At 39.8% G+C, this 18,322-nt stretch overlaps 1 protein-coding gene across 2 annotated transcripts in view; it reads left to right on the forward strand.

Moving 5' to 3' along the window:
• The window catches only part of DUSP10 (dual specificity phosphatase 10), a 41,721-nt gene extending 28,425 nt beyond the window's left edge, over window positions 1–13,296 (forward strand). For both annotated transcript variants that reach the window (XM_001173001.7, XM_009441523.5), the window contains 2 exons: window positions 8,259–8,630; window positions 12,040–13,296. In XM_001173001.7, the coding sequence (XP_001173001.1) occupies window positions 8,259–8,630; window positions 12,040–12,305 (638 nt within the window). In that variant the 3' untranslated portion in view covers window positions 12,306–13,296. The remainder of the gene's footprint in view (window positions 1–8,258; window positions 8,631–12,039) is intronic.
• Window positions 13,297–18,322: the final 5,026 nt, after the last annotated feature.

The raw sequence follows: 18,322 nt of genomic DNA on the forward strand, positions 1-18,322 counted from the left end.
AATAGGCAAAAGAAAGGGAAAGGAAAACAGCTCGCTCTTTAGTGAGAGAGAGGTGACTTCCCAGAGGAAAAAGGCCGACTGGTGGTAGATGTGCCAGATTTTATAGTCTGGCTTGAGGAGGCAGTATCTGATTTACATAGGGCTCACAGATTGGTTTGATCAGGTGTGAGGTTTACACAGCACTCAGGGGAGGCCGGTCACCCCACCCTAATCTTATTATGCAAATGAACTCGCCCCTTGCCTGGCGCCATCTTGTCTGCTCCTTACTGTACACGTGGCCGGCAGAGAAGGGAAGATGGAGCCGCCATTTTGAACATGTCTAGTCGCAGGTAATTCTTTCCTGCTGGCATCCACACGTGCGAGCTCTCAGTTTGCTTGTCTGTGTCTGCAGTTCAACTTTACAGGCTGCTCTCTGTTAGAAAATGATTTGGGGCTGCTTTTCATTAAAAGGAAAATGTTATGGAGGACTTCTGTACCCTCACTATCTGCCTAAGTAATTTCTTCTTAACTCCTGTATCACTCTGATACCAAAGTTACTATACGATGACAACTCAAGCAATGTCTATTTCATGTAAGCCTCAGTATTCTATATTATGTTGTTTTGTCCAGACAATCCAAAGAAAAGACTATTGTTAACTCAAAATTCAGGCAAATTCTGGTATCAACTTTTCAGAATTTTTTTTTCTCTTAAAACATTACTAAATACTACTTGGTTAGATGAACTAAGTAAAAATGAACAACTTTTATTATTGGAAGATAGTTTTGGGAGGGCTATTCTGGAAATGATTTCAGCCTATCATTTATCACTAGGAAAACACCAGGAAGATCTTTTTATTTTATTAAGTTTTTGTAAATTATTTCCAAAAAGAAATTGACCACCTATCTCAATACCTCTTTCCCTGTAGCTCCTATTGGTATCTAACATATCAGCAGTCACCTGTCTTCATGTGACTTGGGGCTAATTCCTGTGTACAAAGGGATTTAAATAAGACTAGTCCTGCTCTCCAAGGACATAAATTCTATTAAAGCTCTTAATCTGGATATACACAGAAAGGAAAATACATTTTAAAAGAATATGTATTAATAATGCAGTTATAGTTGTAGAATGAGGCTGCATGTATACATATAATAAGTTGTTGAAACTAAGTTTTTATAGAATGACTCTGAGAAAAACTGTAAACACCTCAACTTATTGAGGAAATTGAGGTATGAAAAAGTTGTGTGTGTGATAACTTTTCTGTACGTCCATTTCAAAAATTTCTAGAAGTATGCATATATTTTTAGAAAATATACCAGAAATGTATTTTTGGCTATTCGATATGCCTAAAAAATGTCTTTTTTTTCAAGGCTTCTGAAAATCGTAGACATAAAGAACTAAATATAATGAGGTTTTCAAGGGAGACCACACTAACCACCAGCCCCAACCCCCACTCTGCATGCCACTTCCTCCGGCAGTGATGGAGTGTAGACTAGGCTAACAGCACTGAGTACACTTTTAGCAGAGCAGAGCTACAGTGGGCTGTCCTCATGGCTCCTGCTTTGTCCTCCCTCTCTGGTGATGCCCTTGCATGGGGTTGCCTCTGCAGGATGGTCTCCTTTTCCTACTGCTCTGAAGCAACTGTACCAGCATCAAAAGTTCATCTCTAGCAACACTGACATTGACCCCTGTAGTCTCTGGTCATCTTCCTGCATCTGACTACCTCCAGTGCTAGTTAGCTTTGCTGCTCCATTTGACAATCATTCAAATAGCTGCAGGGTTTGAATGCCTTCTTAAAATACCAGGATGGCTATTGTACACACAAAATCATTGAATCATTACGACAGACCTAAGTAGTAGTATCCTATTTTATAGTTATGGAAAGATAGCCCAGAAGACTTCAATAACTTTCAAAAAGTCACACACTTGGCATGTGGCAGACCCACTATTCTAAATCCAAGGCAAAGCTCTTTTTTTTTTTTTTTTTGCTGCTTTATATATCATCCACTGTCTTTTCTAGAGTTGGCTTTTAAGATATATCTGTAGATAACTGTGTCTCCTTCACACAGGAAAAACCCATGAATGGAGGGACTAACTTATTTTTAGATATATCTTCCTAAAAGACTTAATAATATAGCAAGCCAAATAATGTGGATGGGTACTCAATGGGATTCAAGATCCCATTATGTTATATGAGTATATCTGAAGTTTTATGTATATGTGTGTATTTTAAGCTTGTGATACTTCCTTGTTTATGTCTTTTCAAACATAAGGCGTCTCACATGTAAGCCAGACCACACTGGTTTGAGGGAAGCAGTCAAATGACGTGATCATAAGAAGACTTCTCTCTGACTCATAGTCAGCCTCCTAAATCTCTTTCTTCCCCTGAGTAAGATAAATACTTCTTTATCTCTTGTTTCATACCTTATACCTAGTGAGACAGCACTCCCATTCAACTCTCTCTGCCTCTGTTTGATAGGGCCTCCCTTTACTCTTCTTGGGAAAGAAATACAAGTTCCCTGGGGGCAAGATCCTAAGACAATTTAAGTAACACTTCCTTGGGTATTTTACAGTAGGAATGATTTTCATCTTGAACTTGAAAATACCCTATTGTAAAATACCCAATTCCTACTGTAAAATACCCAATCACATCTATGGAGTATAAAGAACATTTCATAGAAAACAAGAAGTAGAAATAATCTTTGTGGATCGAGCTGGTACCCACCACCGCCCCACATGTTTCTCCTGTTAAGATAGGTGATATTCTGCCCTGAAACTTATGAAGTGACTCTGACCCTGTCTTTGAAGAAGATTTCAGCCTTGGCAGCCTGACATCAGCTCCAGTTCATCCAGGCTTTGTTCTTCCACAGATTCTTGTGCTTATAGAATCTTGAGTGGCTCTGATGTTCTGTTTCCATGGAGTATATCATAGCATCCATCTGTTCCTGGTATAAACCAAATAGTATCCAACTTACAGCAATGTCTCTCCCACTTATAATAAAACACCTAACTCTCATGTAGCATTTTATCCATATTGAGAGCTCTGTGAGATAGAAATTACTATATTACAAGTCACAGATATGTAAACTGAGATGCAGAGACATCAATAACTTGCTCAAGGTTACAAGGTAAGTGATAGGAGTCAGGAGTTTTAACTCAAGCAATCTGGCTCCAGTCTATGATCTTAACCACTATCATCAAGGTACTGTTTTACTTTAAAAGACTGGTTACTCAGTAAGAAAAACTAGGCAACAGAGAGGGGTGATCAATATGCTTATAGCAAACTGTAGAAGAGTCCAATTTTAGCCTACACCCCTCCCCCTGGTCTTTGGACATTACTTCTGTTTGCTGACCTTCAGTGAGAGTGTTCCTTAAATTTCTGGAAACAGCTCACTTTCTAGCTTAGCATAAGACCAAAAAGGGCTGTCCACCTTTAGAGTATAAAAATCTCTTGCTTATAGATTCTGCATTTGGATGTGGTTTCTTTAACTCACAACCCAGTGCATTGCTTCTGAATCACATTACAGAGGACTCTTCTGTTCCCAGGACTGCAGTCGCCAAAACAGCAACAGGAGCTGAAATGCATCTATAAAGAGAAGTTTCCCACTAAAACTAGAATCCATTGCTTCAGTAGGACTGTCACTGAACTGACCGTGTGTTAGAAGAAACTGGCAGGCAGTATTTCCACATATAGTTCTTTAGGGGTGCTAGGTATTCTTTGTTGCTGCCATTTAGAATCAATGTACTGACCATACTCATTTTGGCAGAGAACCTACTTTTGAGATAAGCTTTGAAAATGTTTGCTGCCCCCCCACCCCGCCTTGCCTCACCCTACCCCAGCATTGTTGCTCATGGCTACTTTATGTTTGCACTAATAACTGCAGGCTCTTGTGCACATAAGGAAGTTAGCCACCTTGGTAGAAATTGGAGGAAAGGAAGAAGGAGGGAAGAACAGTTTTATTTTCAAAATCCAATTCTGTGGAAAAACCAGAAATGCAAAGACAGTCTTTGTTAGGAAAGCTAGGACCAACAAAGTGAAATCAGATATATTTGTTTAGGAAAAATAGGGAGCTGTTGCTTTCTTTATGTTAAAAGTATGTTTTGCAAACTTTAAAACTGCTCGGATACCTTGGTTCCTAATTCTTTTTTGTTAAATAAAAATTTAAAGTAAAAACTCAGGAACATTAGTTTACTTATATAGAGTCTTTATATTAAGCAGATTTTTTTTTTTAGATCTTTAAAATGGTAGTTTCCCAAAGTGATGAAAAGAAAAAGCACTTACAATGTGCTGGACATTGTTTTAAGGTACTTTATTAACCACTTTAATCATTACAACAGTACAGTGAGGTAGGTACTATTGTTATCCCTGTTTTGTATACAGGGAATCTGAGGAACAGACAGGTGAGAAACCTGCCCAGGGTCTCATAGCTAGTGTTTGGCTGTGCTGGGGATTCAAACCCAAGAAGTCCAGCCTCAATACTCCTTCTCTGAATCACTGCACTGCACTTAGGGCTCTCATGGACTATGCGTGTGCATAGATCTGTTGGAATTTAGAACAAAGGTGATGATATTGGGGGTAATAAGACATTATTTATCGAATACCTGGTTGTGTATCAAAACCTTTACATAGGCTTCCTGAACTATGACCCTGATGGGTAGATGATATTACATCCACTTAATAGATTGGTAAACTGAGGCTTAATGAGGGAACCTGACTTGCACAGGGTCTCACAGCTGCTAGGAGGCAGAATCATAACTGCAGCTAGGTGTGTTTGTCTCTGACCTTTGCTCTTAACCTCCATGCTACACTGCTCCTGCTTTGTTTGTTAATTATCATGTTCTAATATTCTTAAATAGTAATAAACATAACATCATCAAGGTTCCTCATTAAGTGATCAGTCACTTTGGCCTCTGGTGATACTTGATGGGGTAGGGTTGGAGGAAAGTAACTGGAAAAGAAAAACCAGATTAGCTTTACTCTTCCCCCTCCCCTCCAGATTTCAATTTCAACCCTTCCCCAAGAGAAGAAAACAATCCTTCCTGCAGACTTCTCTGGAAAAAGCCACCACTGTGAGCTTCCACTCGTTGTTTTTTAATTTAAGCACCGTCCACAGAGAGAGTTTTTAACTGCAGTACAGAGCTGTGCATAAGCCTTATGGAAAACTGATGCCCAAGTTGATTAGCAGAGTGGCAGTTGAACAGGAGACTATTTCTTCAGACCCCTCAAGGAGAATTTCCTTGTTTACCTTATGTGTTTAAATTGTAATATCTCCTTTTCTCTCCACCCCTCCCACCTCCAAATATTATATGAACAGAGTTCCTACATGGCTTAAACACACAATGCACCCATACTTTTGCACATAAGCATGCTCTGTGATTTGGAGCATTCTGTGTGTCTGTCTCAAATTCCCTCCTCCCCCCACTGCGCCACGGGTTTTTTTCCCCCCATTAGGCAAATGGAAGGCCCATGCCACCTGTTAGCATTACATCATTGGCTCCCCAGAACACAGTTGCACCAAAGGCCTTAAACAAAGTAGTTCTTCTTGTATTGTTTGCACTCAAAGAGCTGATATCATGCCAACTGATGTCATTGTATGTCTTTGTGTAACTGCTATGGCAACTGGGCAGGTGGGGAGCCTCCAGCTGATGTCATTGAGAAAGGAGGTGTAGAGGCAGAATTTTAAAAAGCTGGACGCTGCTTTTTTCTGTGTGTGGGGTTTTCTAGCATGTGTTGGGTTTTTTTTTTTTTTTTAAACTAGCTGCTTTTAAGACAAATTACAGCTTGAGTACCCTAAATAAGAACAGAGAGGTTTTTCCCCTGCTTTTAGAGCCTTCCTTTGAATTTGTTTTATTGTTCTTCCCTCTCATCTTATATGGAAAAATGTAACAACTGCCTTTTTTGAAGAAAAAAGTGAGTTAGGTTCCCATCACAGAATCTGTGTGGAATTTGGGTTTTTGTGGAGGCGAAGCTGAGCGGATTTTAACTCTTCAGAATCCCTTTTGTGGAGGCTGTGATGATGACAATGGGTAGTTTTTATCTTATTTATTTTTTAAGTCTTCACTGGTGAAGTTATTTTCCATATTTTCTTTCTTCTACTTCAGAATTATCTCTTCAGGTTCAAACTTTATTGTCATAATTGCCTAGCAGAATAAACTATCATATGTAAGGGCAGAGGTTAATTCTAGAAATCAACTGAAATTCGTATATAGCTCTTGTTTTTCTTTTCAAAAAGCTGGGGTAGGTGTTGACTTCTTACTTTCAACGAGTAAAGTGAACATAATATTGCCCTTTGAGTTTTCTTTGGATCGTAACCATACCTTAAGGAGAATATGATTTCTCGCTTTTACACAGCCAGCTCCGGGTCCATTGGTTGTGAAAAGTCTTGAGACTCGGTCTAGGTTATGGTCTGGAGTTTCCCGCTGTGGTTTGTCAAAGATGAGACTTGAAATGGAGAAGAACATATGCCAGGCTCAGAGGCTAGTGGACAGATAGACTTCCTGTCCTTATTGCAACATAACCGTCTCTTGTTCATGCTTTGGGTTTTCTGCCTTATCTCCTGGAACTATCAAGACAGCCACAAGCCATCTGTCTTTGAGGGTAGATGTTGTGTTCTGGTGGCTTTCAGCTAATAGGACTTTTCCACTTCCCCCTCTTTTCAAAGGGAAAGCCAGAGTGTATCTAGTTCTGTTTGATTAGGGTTAGAGCTCAGTTGGCACTAATAATGTCAATCCAGATTTTATAGCACTTACATGTATATTATTATAATTTGAGCCTTGTAATAATCCTTTGGGTTTATCTGTGCATGCCATTGTGTGTAAAAATATTAGCAGAAAATTTAAACAATAAACTGTGATCCGTAAATTCCCTAATTTAAACAATTGTTCGTTTTTTGTACAGTTCTTCAGCTTTTGATGAATGTTTTTTACTTAGCTTTTAAAAAATTTAATATTAAACCAAAATGTTTTATTTATTTTCACATCCTTTTTGCAACTACTCTTTTAAAGGCTACATAATACTCCGTGGAATGAATGTAATAACTTTTTTTCTTTTATTTTTGTGTTTTACTTGGCCTTTTTAAAATATATATAAAACAGATAACATTGTAGTGAACATCTCCATATATCTAGCTAACTATCTTTGGTTAGATGATTTCCCTAAGATCCATTCCCAAAAGTGAGATTGCACTTGTTCAGGGGAAGGTTTGCATTTTAAAAATGGAGAAATAAGCACAGTTTATAAGCTTTTTATACTAGACCCATAACTCGTGGGAGGCAGAGCAGAGCCGTAAGCTCAAAAGTATGCATTCACACATCCAAAAGAGGTTTCTTGATGGGTTTATGTGCCCACAAGCCTTGGAAAGTCGAGGAGTAAGCAACCGCGCTGCTCTCACATTCTGTTCTACTGAAAGTCAGGGTTGATAAATGTCAGGGCCCTACATGGAGAATATCAAAAAAGATTATAAGAGCAGTCCTTCACACCCCACCCTGGCTTGTCTTTTCCAAGTACTTCTCTGCTGATTTCACCTGTGGGCAATCATATAAATAATATAAATTAAAATAGTGAATGCCTGCTGAGTTCTACTGTGTGCCAGGAGATGTGCTAAGTATTTTACACGTATTCATTTATCTCAGGCTCACAATTGCACTCAAAGGGAGACACCATCACCCTCAGTTTACAGATGGTGGAACTGAAGCACAGAGATAAATGAACTTAAGTAATAGTGTCAGGAAATGATGGTATCCAGATTATAATCAAGATAACCTGTCTCTTCCAATGTTCCTGCTTGTAACCACTCTGCTGTATTGGGAGCAAACTTGTCCTTCTGGGTGAGGTGAGCTATGAAGGGTGCAAGACCTGCTCCTGTGGTGCTGAGATTCCACCCGAGGAGGTCATCTGTGCCTTTCTTGGCTCCCAAAGCGCAGGGTTCTATGTAGGCCACTGAGCATATGGCTCTTTGAGGCAGGTCACATTTGCAGCTGAGGAGATTGCCTGATGCCGCGTGGAACTCTTGCTAGGGGAACATGCCCTCATTTGTAGAAAGAGCACATTTCCAAAGTGCTCCATGCAGTGATACTCCCCGAAGCTTGTCTTGGGTCTCCAAATGGACTTTTAGTTTTTGTTTTGTTTTATTTTTATTTTTTTTTTTTTGCTTAAATACATATTTATATATGTATTTAAAATATGCATGAGCTACAATGCAAACTCATTCTAATGGGGAGGTGGCATTCTCTGCCAGCTCTGAAATCTCAGTCACTCTCACCTTCTGTGTTTGTGTTCTAGGTGGACTTAGTAGTTTTAAGCAGAACCATGAAAACCTCTGTGACAACTCCCTCCAGCTCCAAGAGTGCCGGGAGGTGGGGGGCGGCGCATCCGCGGCCTCGAGCTTGCTACCTCAGCCCATCCCCACCACCCCTGACATCGAGAACGCTGAGCTCACCCCCATCTTGCCCTTCCTGTTCCTTGGCAATGAGCAGGATGCTCAGGACCTGGACACCATGCAGCGGCTGAACATCGGCTATGTCATCAACGTCACCACTCATCTTCCCCTCTACCACTATGAGAAAGGCCTGTTCAACTACAAGCGGCTGCCAGCCACTGACAGCAACAAGCAGAACCTGCGGCAGTACTTTGAAGAGGCTTTTGAGTTCATTGGTAACTATCTCCCATAGGGAATTTTCATACTCTGCCTTCCTTTTCCCTCCGGCTCTTGCTTTGATATCAAGTTCAAGGTTTATTCCTGTGTTGGAAAAGAAAAGCTGCCCTGGAGTTTTGGAGGGCTCTGCTACCTGAAACAGCCTAAGCATTCTAAGTCATAGCCTGTCGAGTGTATCCGAGCCATCAGGATGGATATAAAAGGACAGTAATTGAATTTGTTGGGATCTGTTCAACTAGAAATCCTCATCCCTCAAGTTCTCAGTGAAATAGTGGTAGGGGTTAGCATTTATGTGCTCTGTAACCAGAAAAGTGGATGGAAAGTGAGGAATCGGAGGTCAGAGCTGGTGCTACTGCTACTTGATCTACTAGCGCCGTTGAGCACCTTGGAAGCAATATCTAGTGAATATGACACCCCTTCCAAACATACCTATGCCTTCCGGTCACCCTACTAAGCCTTATTCATCCAGCATAAGGGGAGATGGTACTAGGTTTCCTTTGACAGTCTGCCCCAAACTCATTGAACTAGGAAAAATCAGGTTGTGTAGATGGAGTAGTTCCCAAGGAGGAAGTTTTAGCAACAGCACGCTTTAATCCCCAGAAGGAAGCAACTATTAGCCTAATCCTAATCTTAATTTCTGCAACTTCTATAGCCCCAAACTGCTATAAGACTCAAAATATCGCCGGGCGCGGTGGCTCATGCCTGTAATCCCAGCTCATTGGGAGGCCGAGGCGGGTGGATCACCTGAGGTCAGGAGTTTGAGACCAGCCTGACCAACATGGAGAAACTCCGTTTCTACTAAAAGAATACAAAATTAGCCAGGCGTGGTGGCGCATGCCTGTAATCCCAGCTACTCGGGAGGCTGAGGCAGGAGAATCGCTTGAGCCTGGGAAGCGGAGGTTGCAGTGAGCTGAGATCACGCCACTGCACTCCAGCCTGGGCAACAACAGTGAAACTCTGTCTCAAAAAAAAAAAAAAAAAACACTCAAAATATCATTTTGGGAGCACCTGCAATACAGCAAAACTCAACATTTTTTTTTTTTATGTAACTTCAAATTTTATTACCATAAAGGGGTGGCCTAGTACTTTTCCTAAATATTACAGCAGGTTGTTATTCCAGGAAGAATACAGTTAAGTGGAGTGGGGTGTTCCTTTGTCAGAGAAAAAAAAAACAGCCTCAGGTTTAACAGCCAGTGGGGTCTGGTGGATTTGCTGTAGTGTTGACATCTCTGGTCATTTTGCCAAGCTGTTTTCCTTGCTAATTATGCCGTCAGCACGGGACCGTGGAATATTGAGTCTGAAAGGAAATTCAGGGTGATCACTGAACTTAGAGAAGTAAAGTGACTTCTTCAAGGTCATAGGAATTCTAGTGTCCAAGAAGGGGCCAGAATCCAGGGTTTTTGACTCCCAAGCCTGAGGCCTTTTCACAACGCACTAAGGCAATGTTTATGATGCCCTATTAAGTAATTCCCAACTAGCAACACTGAGGATGCAGAGATACTGCAGATTCTTTATTAATAAAATCTGAGCCAAACCTGGAGCGCTGACGAAGAAAAATTTCTCAACAAGCATATAAGGAACTTCTGGTTGATACATGATGTGATGTTATGACTGAGATTCCATCTGACTTAATTCCAGTTGGAGGAAGTTAGGAAATTGTTTTCTATTTAATGAGTAGGGTAAGATATACTTGTTCTAAGAGGATTTCAACTAAAGCTCTTTCTCACATTCCTTATAGATTATTCAGGCTTACCTGCCTTTTTTTTTTTTTTTAAGGAAAACAAAACCAATAACAAATAGCATTCAGCCCGAAGAACAACTCCATATCACAACCTGCATAGGCACAATTTTATTTTCATCGTTATATTATTGGATAAACTGAAATCTTACAGTCTTGCTTTAGGAAAAATACAGCAGGTTTTATAAACATAATAGCTTTCACTAAGAGTGTAATATAAGCTAAGCAGCATCTAAGTTTAGTGTTTATACCAGTTTATTTATTCCTGAATCAAGTGTGTGTAGTGGAACCGGTGGTCCAGCCAGGCACTCAGAAGCTCATTCTCTCACCACCATGCTTTCTGGTCTTGACTTGGAACTAAATACTGTGTGCTGAAGGGAAAAAGTTGAAAAAGAGAGATGCTTACTTTTCTTGAAATACTGTTGACTATGAGAAGTAAACTTCATCTGTAAATTTTTAAGATGAAAATTTACATCGGGTTTTTTTTTTCCTTGGTCCACTGGTGGGTAGCCAATAGATGTAGTTTAGGTGAAATCACTACTCTCTCTACCCCTTCTCCTTCCCTACCTGTTTATCTAATTGGTGTTCCTTCAAGGAAGCTTTCTTAGGGATGTGTTAGAGTCTAGAAATGTCATTAAGAATTTGTTCAGGTAGTGCCCACATGCTATTGTCCTGAGCTTTTAATATATCTGAAAACTTAGCAAGTCTTCCTCTTTCAATTGCTCTGGATTTTGAGCCATTGCTGAGATTCCTCCATCTTCTGCATTATTGCCACATTGGAATGTCATACATGGAAGCAAACGGGATTGAACGCTTGAGAGGTGACACCCTCGGCCTGTATACTACTAGCCTTTAGTTAACTTTGCAACAACTGGATTTTCTGGGGAGAAGCTGAACATAGTATCTTCCTAGTTAAGCTTTATTCCTTTAACCTTAATCAGGGTTTAGTAAGACTAAAACTCTTATCCATTTAATGCCCGTTCCTGTACAGAGCAATTCTATAGAATAAAGAAAGTGTTTTTTCTCTATTACAAGTGAGAGAGTTGTTACTAGCACTAGGTTTGTTAAGTCACACAACCGAAAATTGGAATTAACATCCTTAATCCAAAGAGGAACTGCATATATATATATGCATATATATATACACACACACACATACATATACATATATATGTGTGAATGTATATTTTCATGTGTGTGTATAATTTTCCCCCTCCCTCTCTCCTTTTCCTTCATTCTTTTTTTTTCTTTCAGTAGTGTAATTCCAGAAAAAAAGAGAACAAGACATTTGAGAGAAGGTTCAGTGACTGTTTGAGTCGACTTAATCAGTAGCTTGTTCAACGTGAAAGTTAACTGTGTTATAGGTCTGGCTTCCGGCCACTGCTGTCACCTGTGAAGCAAACTGTTCCTATGAGCAATTCTTTCATTTAATCCTCTCTTTAAATGTAGATGTATAGCTTCTTGTTCGTGCTGATATCAACTTTAGCCAGTTCTGGAAGTTGTGACATAAATATACGTAATGAACTAGTGGATTATACTTGGCTTTAAAACTGTTTTAATTCATTATTTCTATACAAAATAAGGCATTGCAAAGTTGAGATGAAAGTTTCTCTCTCCGTGCTTCTCTCTTCCATCTTCCCTTCATCTCTTGTCTTTCTCCCTTTTTTCAGAGGAAGCTCACCAGTGTGGGAAGGGGCTTCTCATCCACTGCCAGGCTGGGGTGTCCCGCTCCGCCACCATCGTCATCGCTTACTTGATGAAGCACACTCGGATGACCATGACTGATGCTTATAAATTTGTCAAAGGCAAACGACCAATTATCTCCCCAAACCTTAACTTCATGGGGCAGTTGCTAGAGTTCGAGGAAGACCTAAACAATGGTGTGACACCGAGAATCCTTACACCAAAGCTGATGGGCGTGGAGACGGTTGTGTGACAATGGTCTGGATGGAAAGGATTGCTGCTCTCCATTAGGAGACAATGAGGAAGGAGGATGGATTCTGGTTTTTTTTCTTTCTTTTTTTTTTTTTTAGTTGGGAGTAAGTTTGTGAATGGAAACAAACTTGTTTAAACACTTTATTTTTAACAAGTGTAAGAAGACTATAACTTTTGATGCCATTGAGATCACCTCCCACAAACTGACAAATTAAGGAGGTTAAAGAAGTAATTTTTTTAAGCCAACAATAAAAATATAATACAACTTGTTTCTCCCCCTTTTCCTTTTAAGCTATTTGTAGAGTTTATGACTAAATAGTCTGTGCAGGTTCATAGACCGAAGATACTACACACTTTAAACCAATTAAAAAGAACCAAAAGTAAATAGAAAAGACATTGAATCACCAAGGCCTGGGATCAACCTGGGCTGTCCACACAGAAAACAAAAACCCAACCAAACCAAGCCCTGTTGTGCTCACTGGTGCAAAGAGAAGATCAGGGCAGCTTAAGTGGTCTAACAATCCTTCAGGCATTCTTTAAAGAGAAAAAGGATACCTTTGATTTTGTGTGTTTCATGCTCTGGATTTTTTTTTTTTTTTTCCTTCTCTGAGTTTAAGAGATTTTTTTTGAAATAGTGAGGAACTGACCATTATATGCCTTCACTGGCTTCTTGTGCAATAATATGATGTTTTAAGTGTGCAAACAAGTTAGAGCTGGCAGCTGAATGATAGACAAATAGTGCAAATTTGCCAGCTTGGAGATAGAAAGGAATTCAACAATATATCAATTACTTTCCTTCCCACCTTTTTCCTTTTTTTTTTTTTTTTCTGATTTGATTCTGGGTACAGTGCCATAAACCTTGTTACATATGTATATCAGAATGTAAGAAAAAAAGAAAAATTTATTTAAAAATATTTTTCGCAAAAAAAAAAATCTTGGTGTGTTTCTGTTGATTGTGTAAAAATTTATTTTCATTATATAAATGAAACTGGTTTGGGATGTGTCTTTTTTTCCCCTCTCTTTTACCTTAACTCAGGTTCAAGCCTTTCTTAGCTCTGGTAACTTGCATATATAACAAAGTTGAAATAAAACAGATTTTTATATAGGGAAAGAGAGATGAGGAAGGGAACATATCCAGTTTTCTCACTGTGAAACAGAGTTAGCAAGGAAGTGGAAGAGCTCCAGTATTGATCTGCCCAGTCACTGTCCCTTCTATTCTCACAATGCTGTCATCCTCTCCTGCAAATATCATTCCTTTTGCATTGGGGAAGGCTTGCATTAAGGGGATCCCATCTGCCTTTGCGCCTTGGTGACCAAATCCCTGCCAGATTGATTGGTGAGAATTCAGTGATCTCCCTCGTGGCTATTTGATAAATACTTAGGACAATCTTCCACTTAGGGATCTTGATGTTCCTCCCCCCACCCCCCCACCCCATTGTCACTTGCTCACTTGACATCTTTGGTGACATTAACCATGTAATGCATTGCAGCAAATTGCTATTGCCTACTCTTTTTCTCAGCAAACTGAAACTCAGCTCCATACATATGTACAGCTTCCTTATAACACTGGGTTAATGCATAGCTGGGTTCCCAATTCACTGTTGATGGAGGGTTGGGGGTATGGGAAAAACACAATGCAAATATTTTCTGTGTTTCATTACATTAAAAGTCTAGTGGGACTTGGCCATAAGGAAGATTTATGGCAAACTGAAATTTGCCTGGGGTGAATAAAAGAGTTGAAGAATCTGGCATGTAGGATTCTATGTGACAACATTTGACATAAATAATTTTGTGTATGTTGGCTTGAAAATGTTAGGAAATATTTTTGACATTTAAAAAAATAGCTTTTCTACCAAAAATAATTTAAATTTTTCTTTTATAGAAAAGTGGAGACTGAATTTAACAGGAATTAACAGCTGTTTTAGATTATTTTAATAGAAAGTGTTAATGAGGTGAAAGGTAAATCTCTGCTTTGTGCTTTCTACTCCTCAGGCTAACAATTTCCTTGGTGTTAGAGTATTTAAGGAGTCAGGTTGATATATAATTAGTGATTTAAAATAGATGGTAATTTAGCAGACATTTCTTTTTGTTATTTTAAGTCTAAGTGTTAAATTTCTGATAGCATGTAAGGTATATTGCCTCCCTCTGTCCCTTCCTTCTTTCCTTCTGCTTTTTCTTTGTTCCCCTCCCTTCCTTTTCCTTCCCTCCCTCTTTCCTTCCCTCCCTCTTCCCTTCCCTCTCCCTTCCCTTCCCTCCCTCTTCCCTTCCCTCTCCCTTCCCTTCCCTCTCCCTTCCGTTCCCTCTCCCTTACCTTCCCTCTCCCTTCTGTTCCGTCTCCCTTCCCTTCCCTTTCCCACTTTCCCACTTTGCCTCTTTCCCTCTTTCCCTCTTTGCCTCTTTCCCTCTTTCCCTCTCTCTTTTTTCTTTCTTTCTAACAAAACAGAGAAAAGTCAATACAGTTTCTCATCTTTATCCACATGGAAATGATTTATGTTTTTGGAAGTTTATGATTTTGAGAGAAAAGCCTATCCTGGGGCAAACAGTAATCCTGCCAACCAGAATACCAAGGATTCTGAGAGGGACTCAGGTCTTTTCTACTAATCTGCTGTGAGTCACTTAGCCTCCATTTCTTCATAAGGAATGTTAACCACTTCATGAAAATAATACAGATTAACCAAGCCATAGCTCTAGAAACCAGACTCCACATGTTGCTGGGCCTCACTAGCTGTCTGGGAGCTATAAGGCTGCCCTAGGAAATAATTGTGTCTCCCCAAGAAAGCCAAGTCCCTGACCAACGCATGAACCATTCTCAGAATCCAGCAATGGTTGTTTTATATTAAATGAATCTAATTACTTAGCAGAGTGAACCTGTAATTAATTTAAAGAAATACAGCAAGCATTGTTATCTTAGGTTGAACAAAACAGTAGCTTTAGGTTTCTATGTATATTACATTTATTTCAATAGTTAATACTTTTCCAATCAATGCATGTGAACCAGATTAGGGAGTTTTCATTTCTTGAAAGAGTTTGTGCCAGTGTCTGCTGGATAAGGAAAGGCATCATGGGAGGTAGGGCAAGGAAGCTGACAAAAAACATGTACAAGGGGAAATATTCAAGAAGAAATGTACACAACCACACAATCACATGCTGGCAGTAAAGGGGAAACATCGCCTTTTGTAATAGGGGAAACAGGAGAAAATGGGAGGCTAAAATGAAAAGAAAAAAACCTATGTCAGAGTAAGGAACTAGGACCTGAATTACACTCCAGAAGCTGACTAAGACAGAATGCTAATAAATTGCTCAACTAGATATTCTGATGGTAAGAAGTCCAATGAGCCAAGTTAAATAGAGATCAATCAATGATGGCCTTCACATTATGTGGGGACAGGCTCTTGTAAATAGGTCACAACACATTTTATTTTATGCTTTTTTCACCAAACATGAAATATCAGGAAATATAGTTGCTGTTTGGTTTCAAGCTCTGATTGGAGACAGTTGTTGCATATGAATGGAGGTCAGATGAAGGGTGGTAGAAAATGATTATTTTAGCACTGGCATCCAGAAGGATGGGTCATAATTCAGAAGTGCCCCAAATCACACCTATCTGTAGAAGACTTCCTGCCTTTTTGAGGTGGTGGAATATGAACACCAGTGCTTTCTGTGGTTCCTGATTTCTTCCTTCGTGACAACCTTTGTCAGTGTTTGATGCAAGGTGCATGTATCGGTGTTTAATAAGAAGCAGAAACAGTGACATAGAATGAGGGGTTTATTCCAGGGATTAGACCTCAGGCAAGTGTGGGATCTGGTGAAGAAGTCAATGGGAGTGTGTTGCATCTGTCTGATAATGGGCTGAACTCTCCGGGTCAGCACAGCCACCAGTAACAAAAGCTGGGCATGAAGTAGAGGAGAACAAAGAAGGATTGGAATTAGGAGGAAAAACTGGAACCCACATCAGCCTTTTACCAACCTCAATGGGGGTGACTTCCAGAAGGATCTAGTGCCCTCTGCCATGGAGCTGAACATATACCTAGCATAGGACTTGGCAAAGCTGAAGACAGAGCTTTGGGAGCTTCAACTACAGCTGCTGCGCTAAGTCCAGGTGAGTCACCACATCAGGGTAAATGTGTGCTTGCCATCATAGAGTTTGGTGCCCCCTTCAAATGGTTGCTGCTTCAATTCTTCTTTTCCAACCTCATGCAAATTTCCCCTAAGGCTAACCTTAACTCAGTGTGAATCAGGAGAGGAAATTCTGGAAAATATAGCTCCTGATTTAGCTAAGTTGATACTGTAGAAAGCTACCAAAGTCCATCCCTTGCCAACTTGGCATCCATGTCCACTTCTCTTAACTAAATATAACTTCCAAATGAAGACATTAGCAAAATGATGCTTCTATCTAGTATGATGCAACTATCAGTTCTACAGATGAAAACACATTTAAAAGACGACTGGGTGCAGTGACTCACACCAGTAATCCCAGCACTTTAGGAGGCTGAGGTGGGTGGATCACTTGAGGTCAGGAGTTCGAGACCAGCCTGGCCAACATGGTGAAACCTGTCTCTACCAAAAATACAAAAATTAGACAGGCATAGTGGTGCCTGCCTGTAATCCCAGCTACTCTAATCACTTGAACCCAAGAGGCAGAGGTTGCAGTGAGCCGAGATTGCACCACTGCACCAGCCTGGGTGATAGAGTGAGATGATGCCACAGAAAAAAAAAAAAAAAGATACATAGCCTCATAGGTTACTTTGTCCATTTTGGGATGATATTCAGTCTTTTTTTTAGCTAAGATCCACTTTCCCTTCGATGTCATGTCATTTGAATATACTGAGATATAATGATATTATGGGTCGAATTGTGTCTGTCAAAAAGCCATGTTGAAGTGCTAAACCCTGAACCTTGTAAATATGATCTTATTTGGAAATATGGTCTTTGCAGATATAATCAAGAAGAGGTCATATTGGATTAAGATGGGCTCTAATTCAGTGACTGGTGTACTTATAAGAGGAGGGGAATTTGAACACAGACACAAAGAATGTCACGTAACAATGGAGGCAGAGATTGGACAAAGGAACATCAAAGATTACCAGCAACCATCAGAGGCTACAAGAGACTCATTGAACAGATTCTCCCTCAGAGCTTCTAAAAAGCAAGTGACCCCACTATCACATTGATTTAGGACTTTTCGCATACAGACTGCAGTAAAATAGATTTCTGTTGTTTTAAGCCACCCAATTTGTGGTACTTTGTTATAGCAGCCCTAGGGAACTAATACAAAGACTATTATTACCCCATTTTATATTAGATGGTGGATGGGGTAGAAAAAAGAATTGGTTAATGTACAACCAAATATATTTATATCAAAAAATAAATATGCATAATTCTTACCATCCTAATTTCTATAACTGATCTTGTGGTCATAGCTGGTATTTATAACTTCCTTCTTTCACTACCCATTCCATATACTTGTGTCCTCAGCAAGCACATCACCTAGTCATGGTTTCTTGCCTGTTGGGGTGATGTCAGTTTTCATTTTTGAGGGATCCGAGCTTTTGCAATTGAGCCTGCATTGGGTTATTTTCCACTTACTTTGTTCGTTACAGCAACAAAAGTAATTACAAGACTTGAGAGTATAAGATATGATCTTGAATTCCAGGCACACTTTTTCTTACTCCTATAGTCTAGTAGTAATCCAATTTCCCCAGTCATCCCAGCCAATACACCAATATCTGACTTTGCTTGTTGATTCTTTAGCATAAGGAGCCCAAAGTCGGCAGCAGGGAGTATCAACTTCCATCTTAATGGAATCATTGCTGTATCTCCTAGTAGAAGCATCTCTCCCTTGGGGACCAGAACTTCTAGACCAGCAGAGTCTAAAGTTGAGAATAGAAAGAATAAATTTTGCTGTGGATCACTATGGGTAACAGTAAGAGGAGCCCTTTCCATTTTCCCCCCTTGATTCCTGGATCTATGAAATCTGGATAAGAGAGAAACAGCAACATGCATTGATTGATCATTTAG

The sequence above is a fragment of the Pan troglodytes genome, chromosome 1 (genome assembly GCF_028858775.2).
Source record: "Pan troglodytes isolate AG18354 chromosome 1, NHGRI_mPanTro3-v2.0_pri, whole genome shotgun sequence".
Taxonomy (NCBI): Eukaryota; Metazoa; Chordata; class Mammalia; order Primates; family Hominidae; genus Pan; species Pan troglodytes.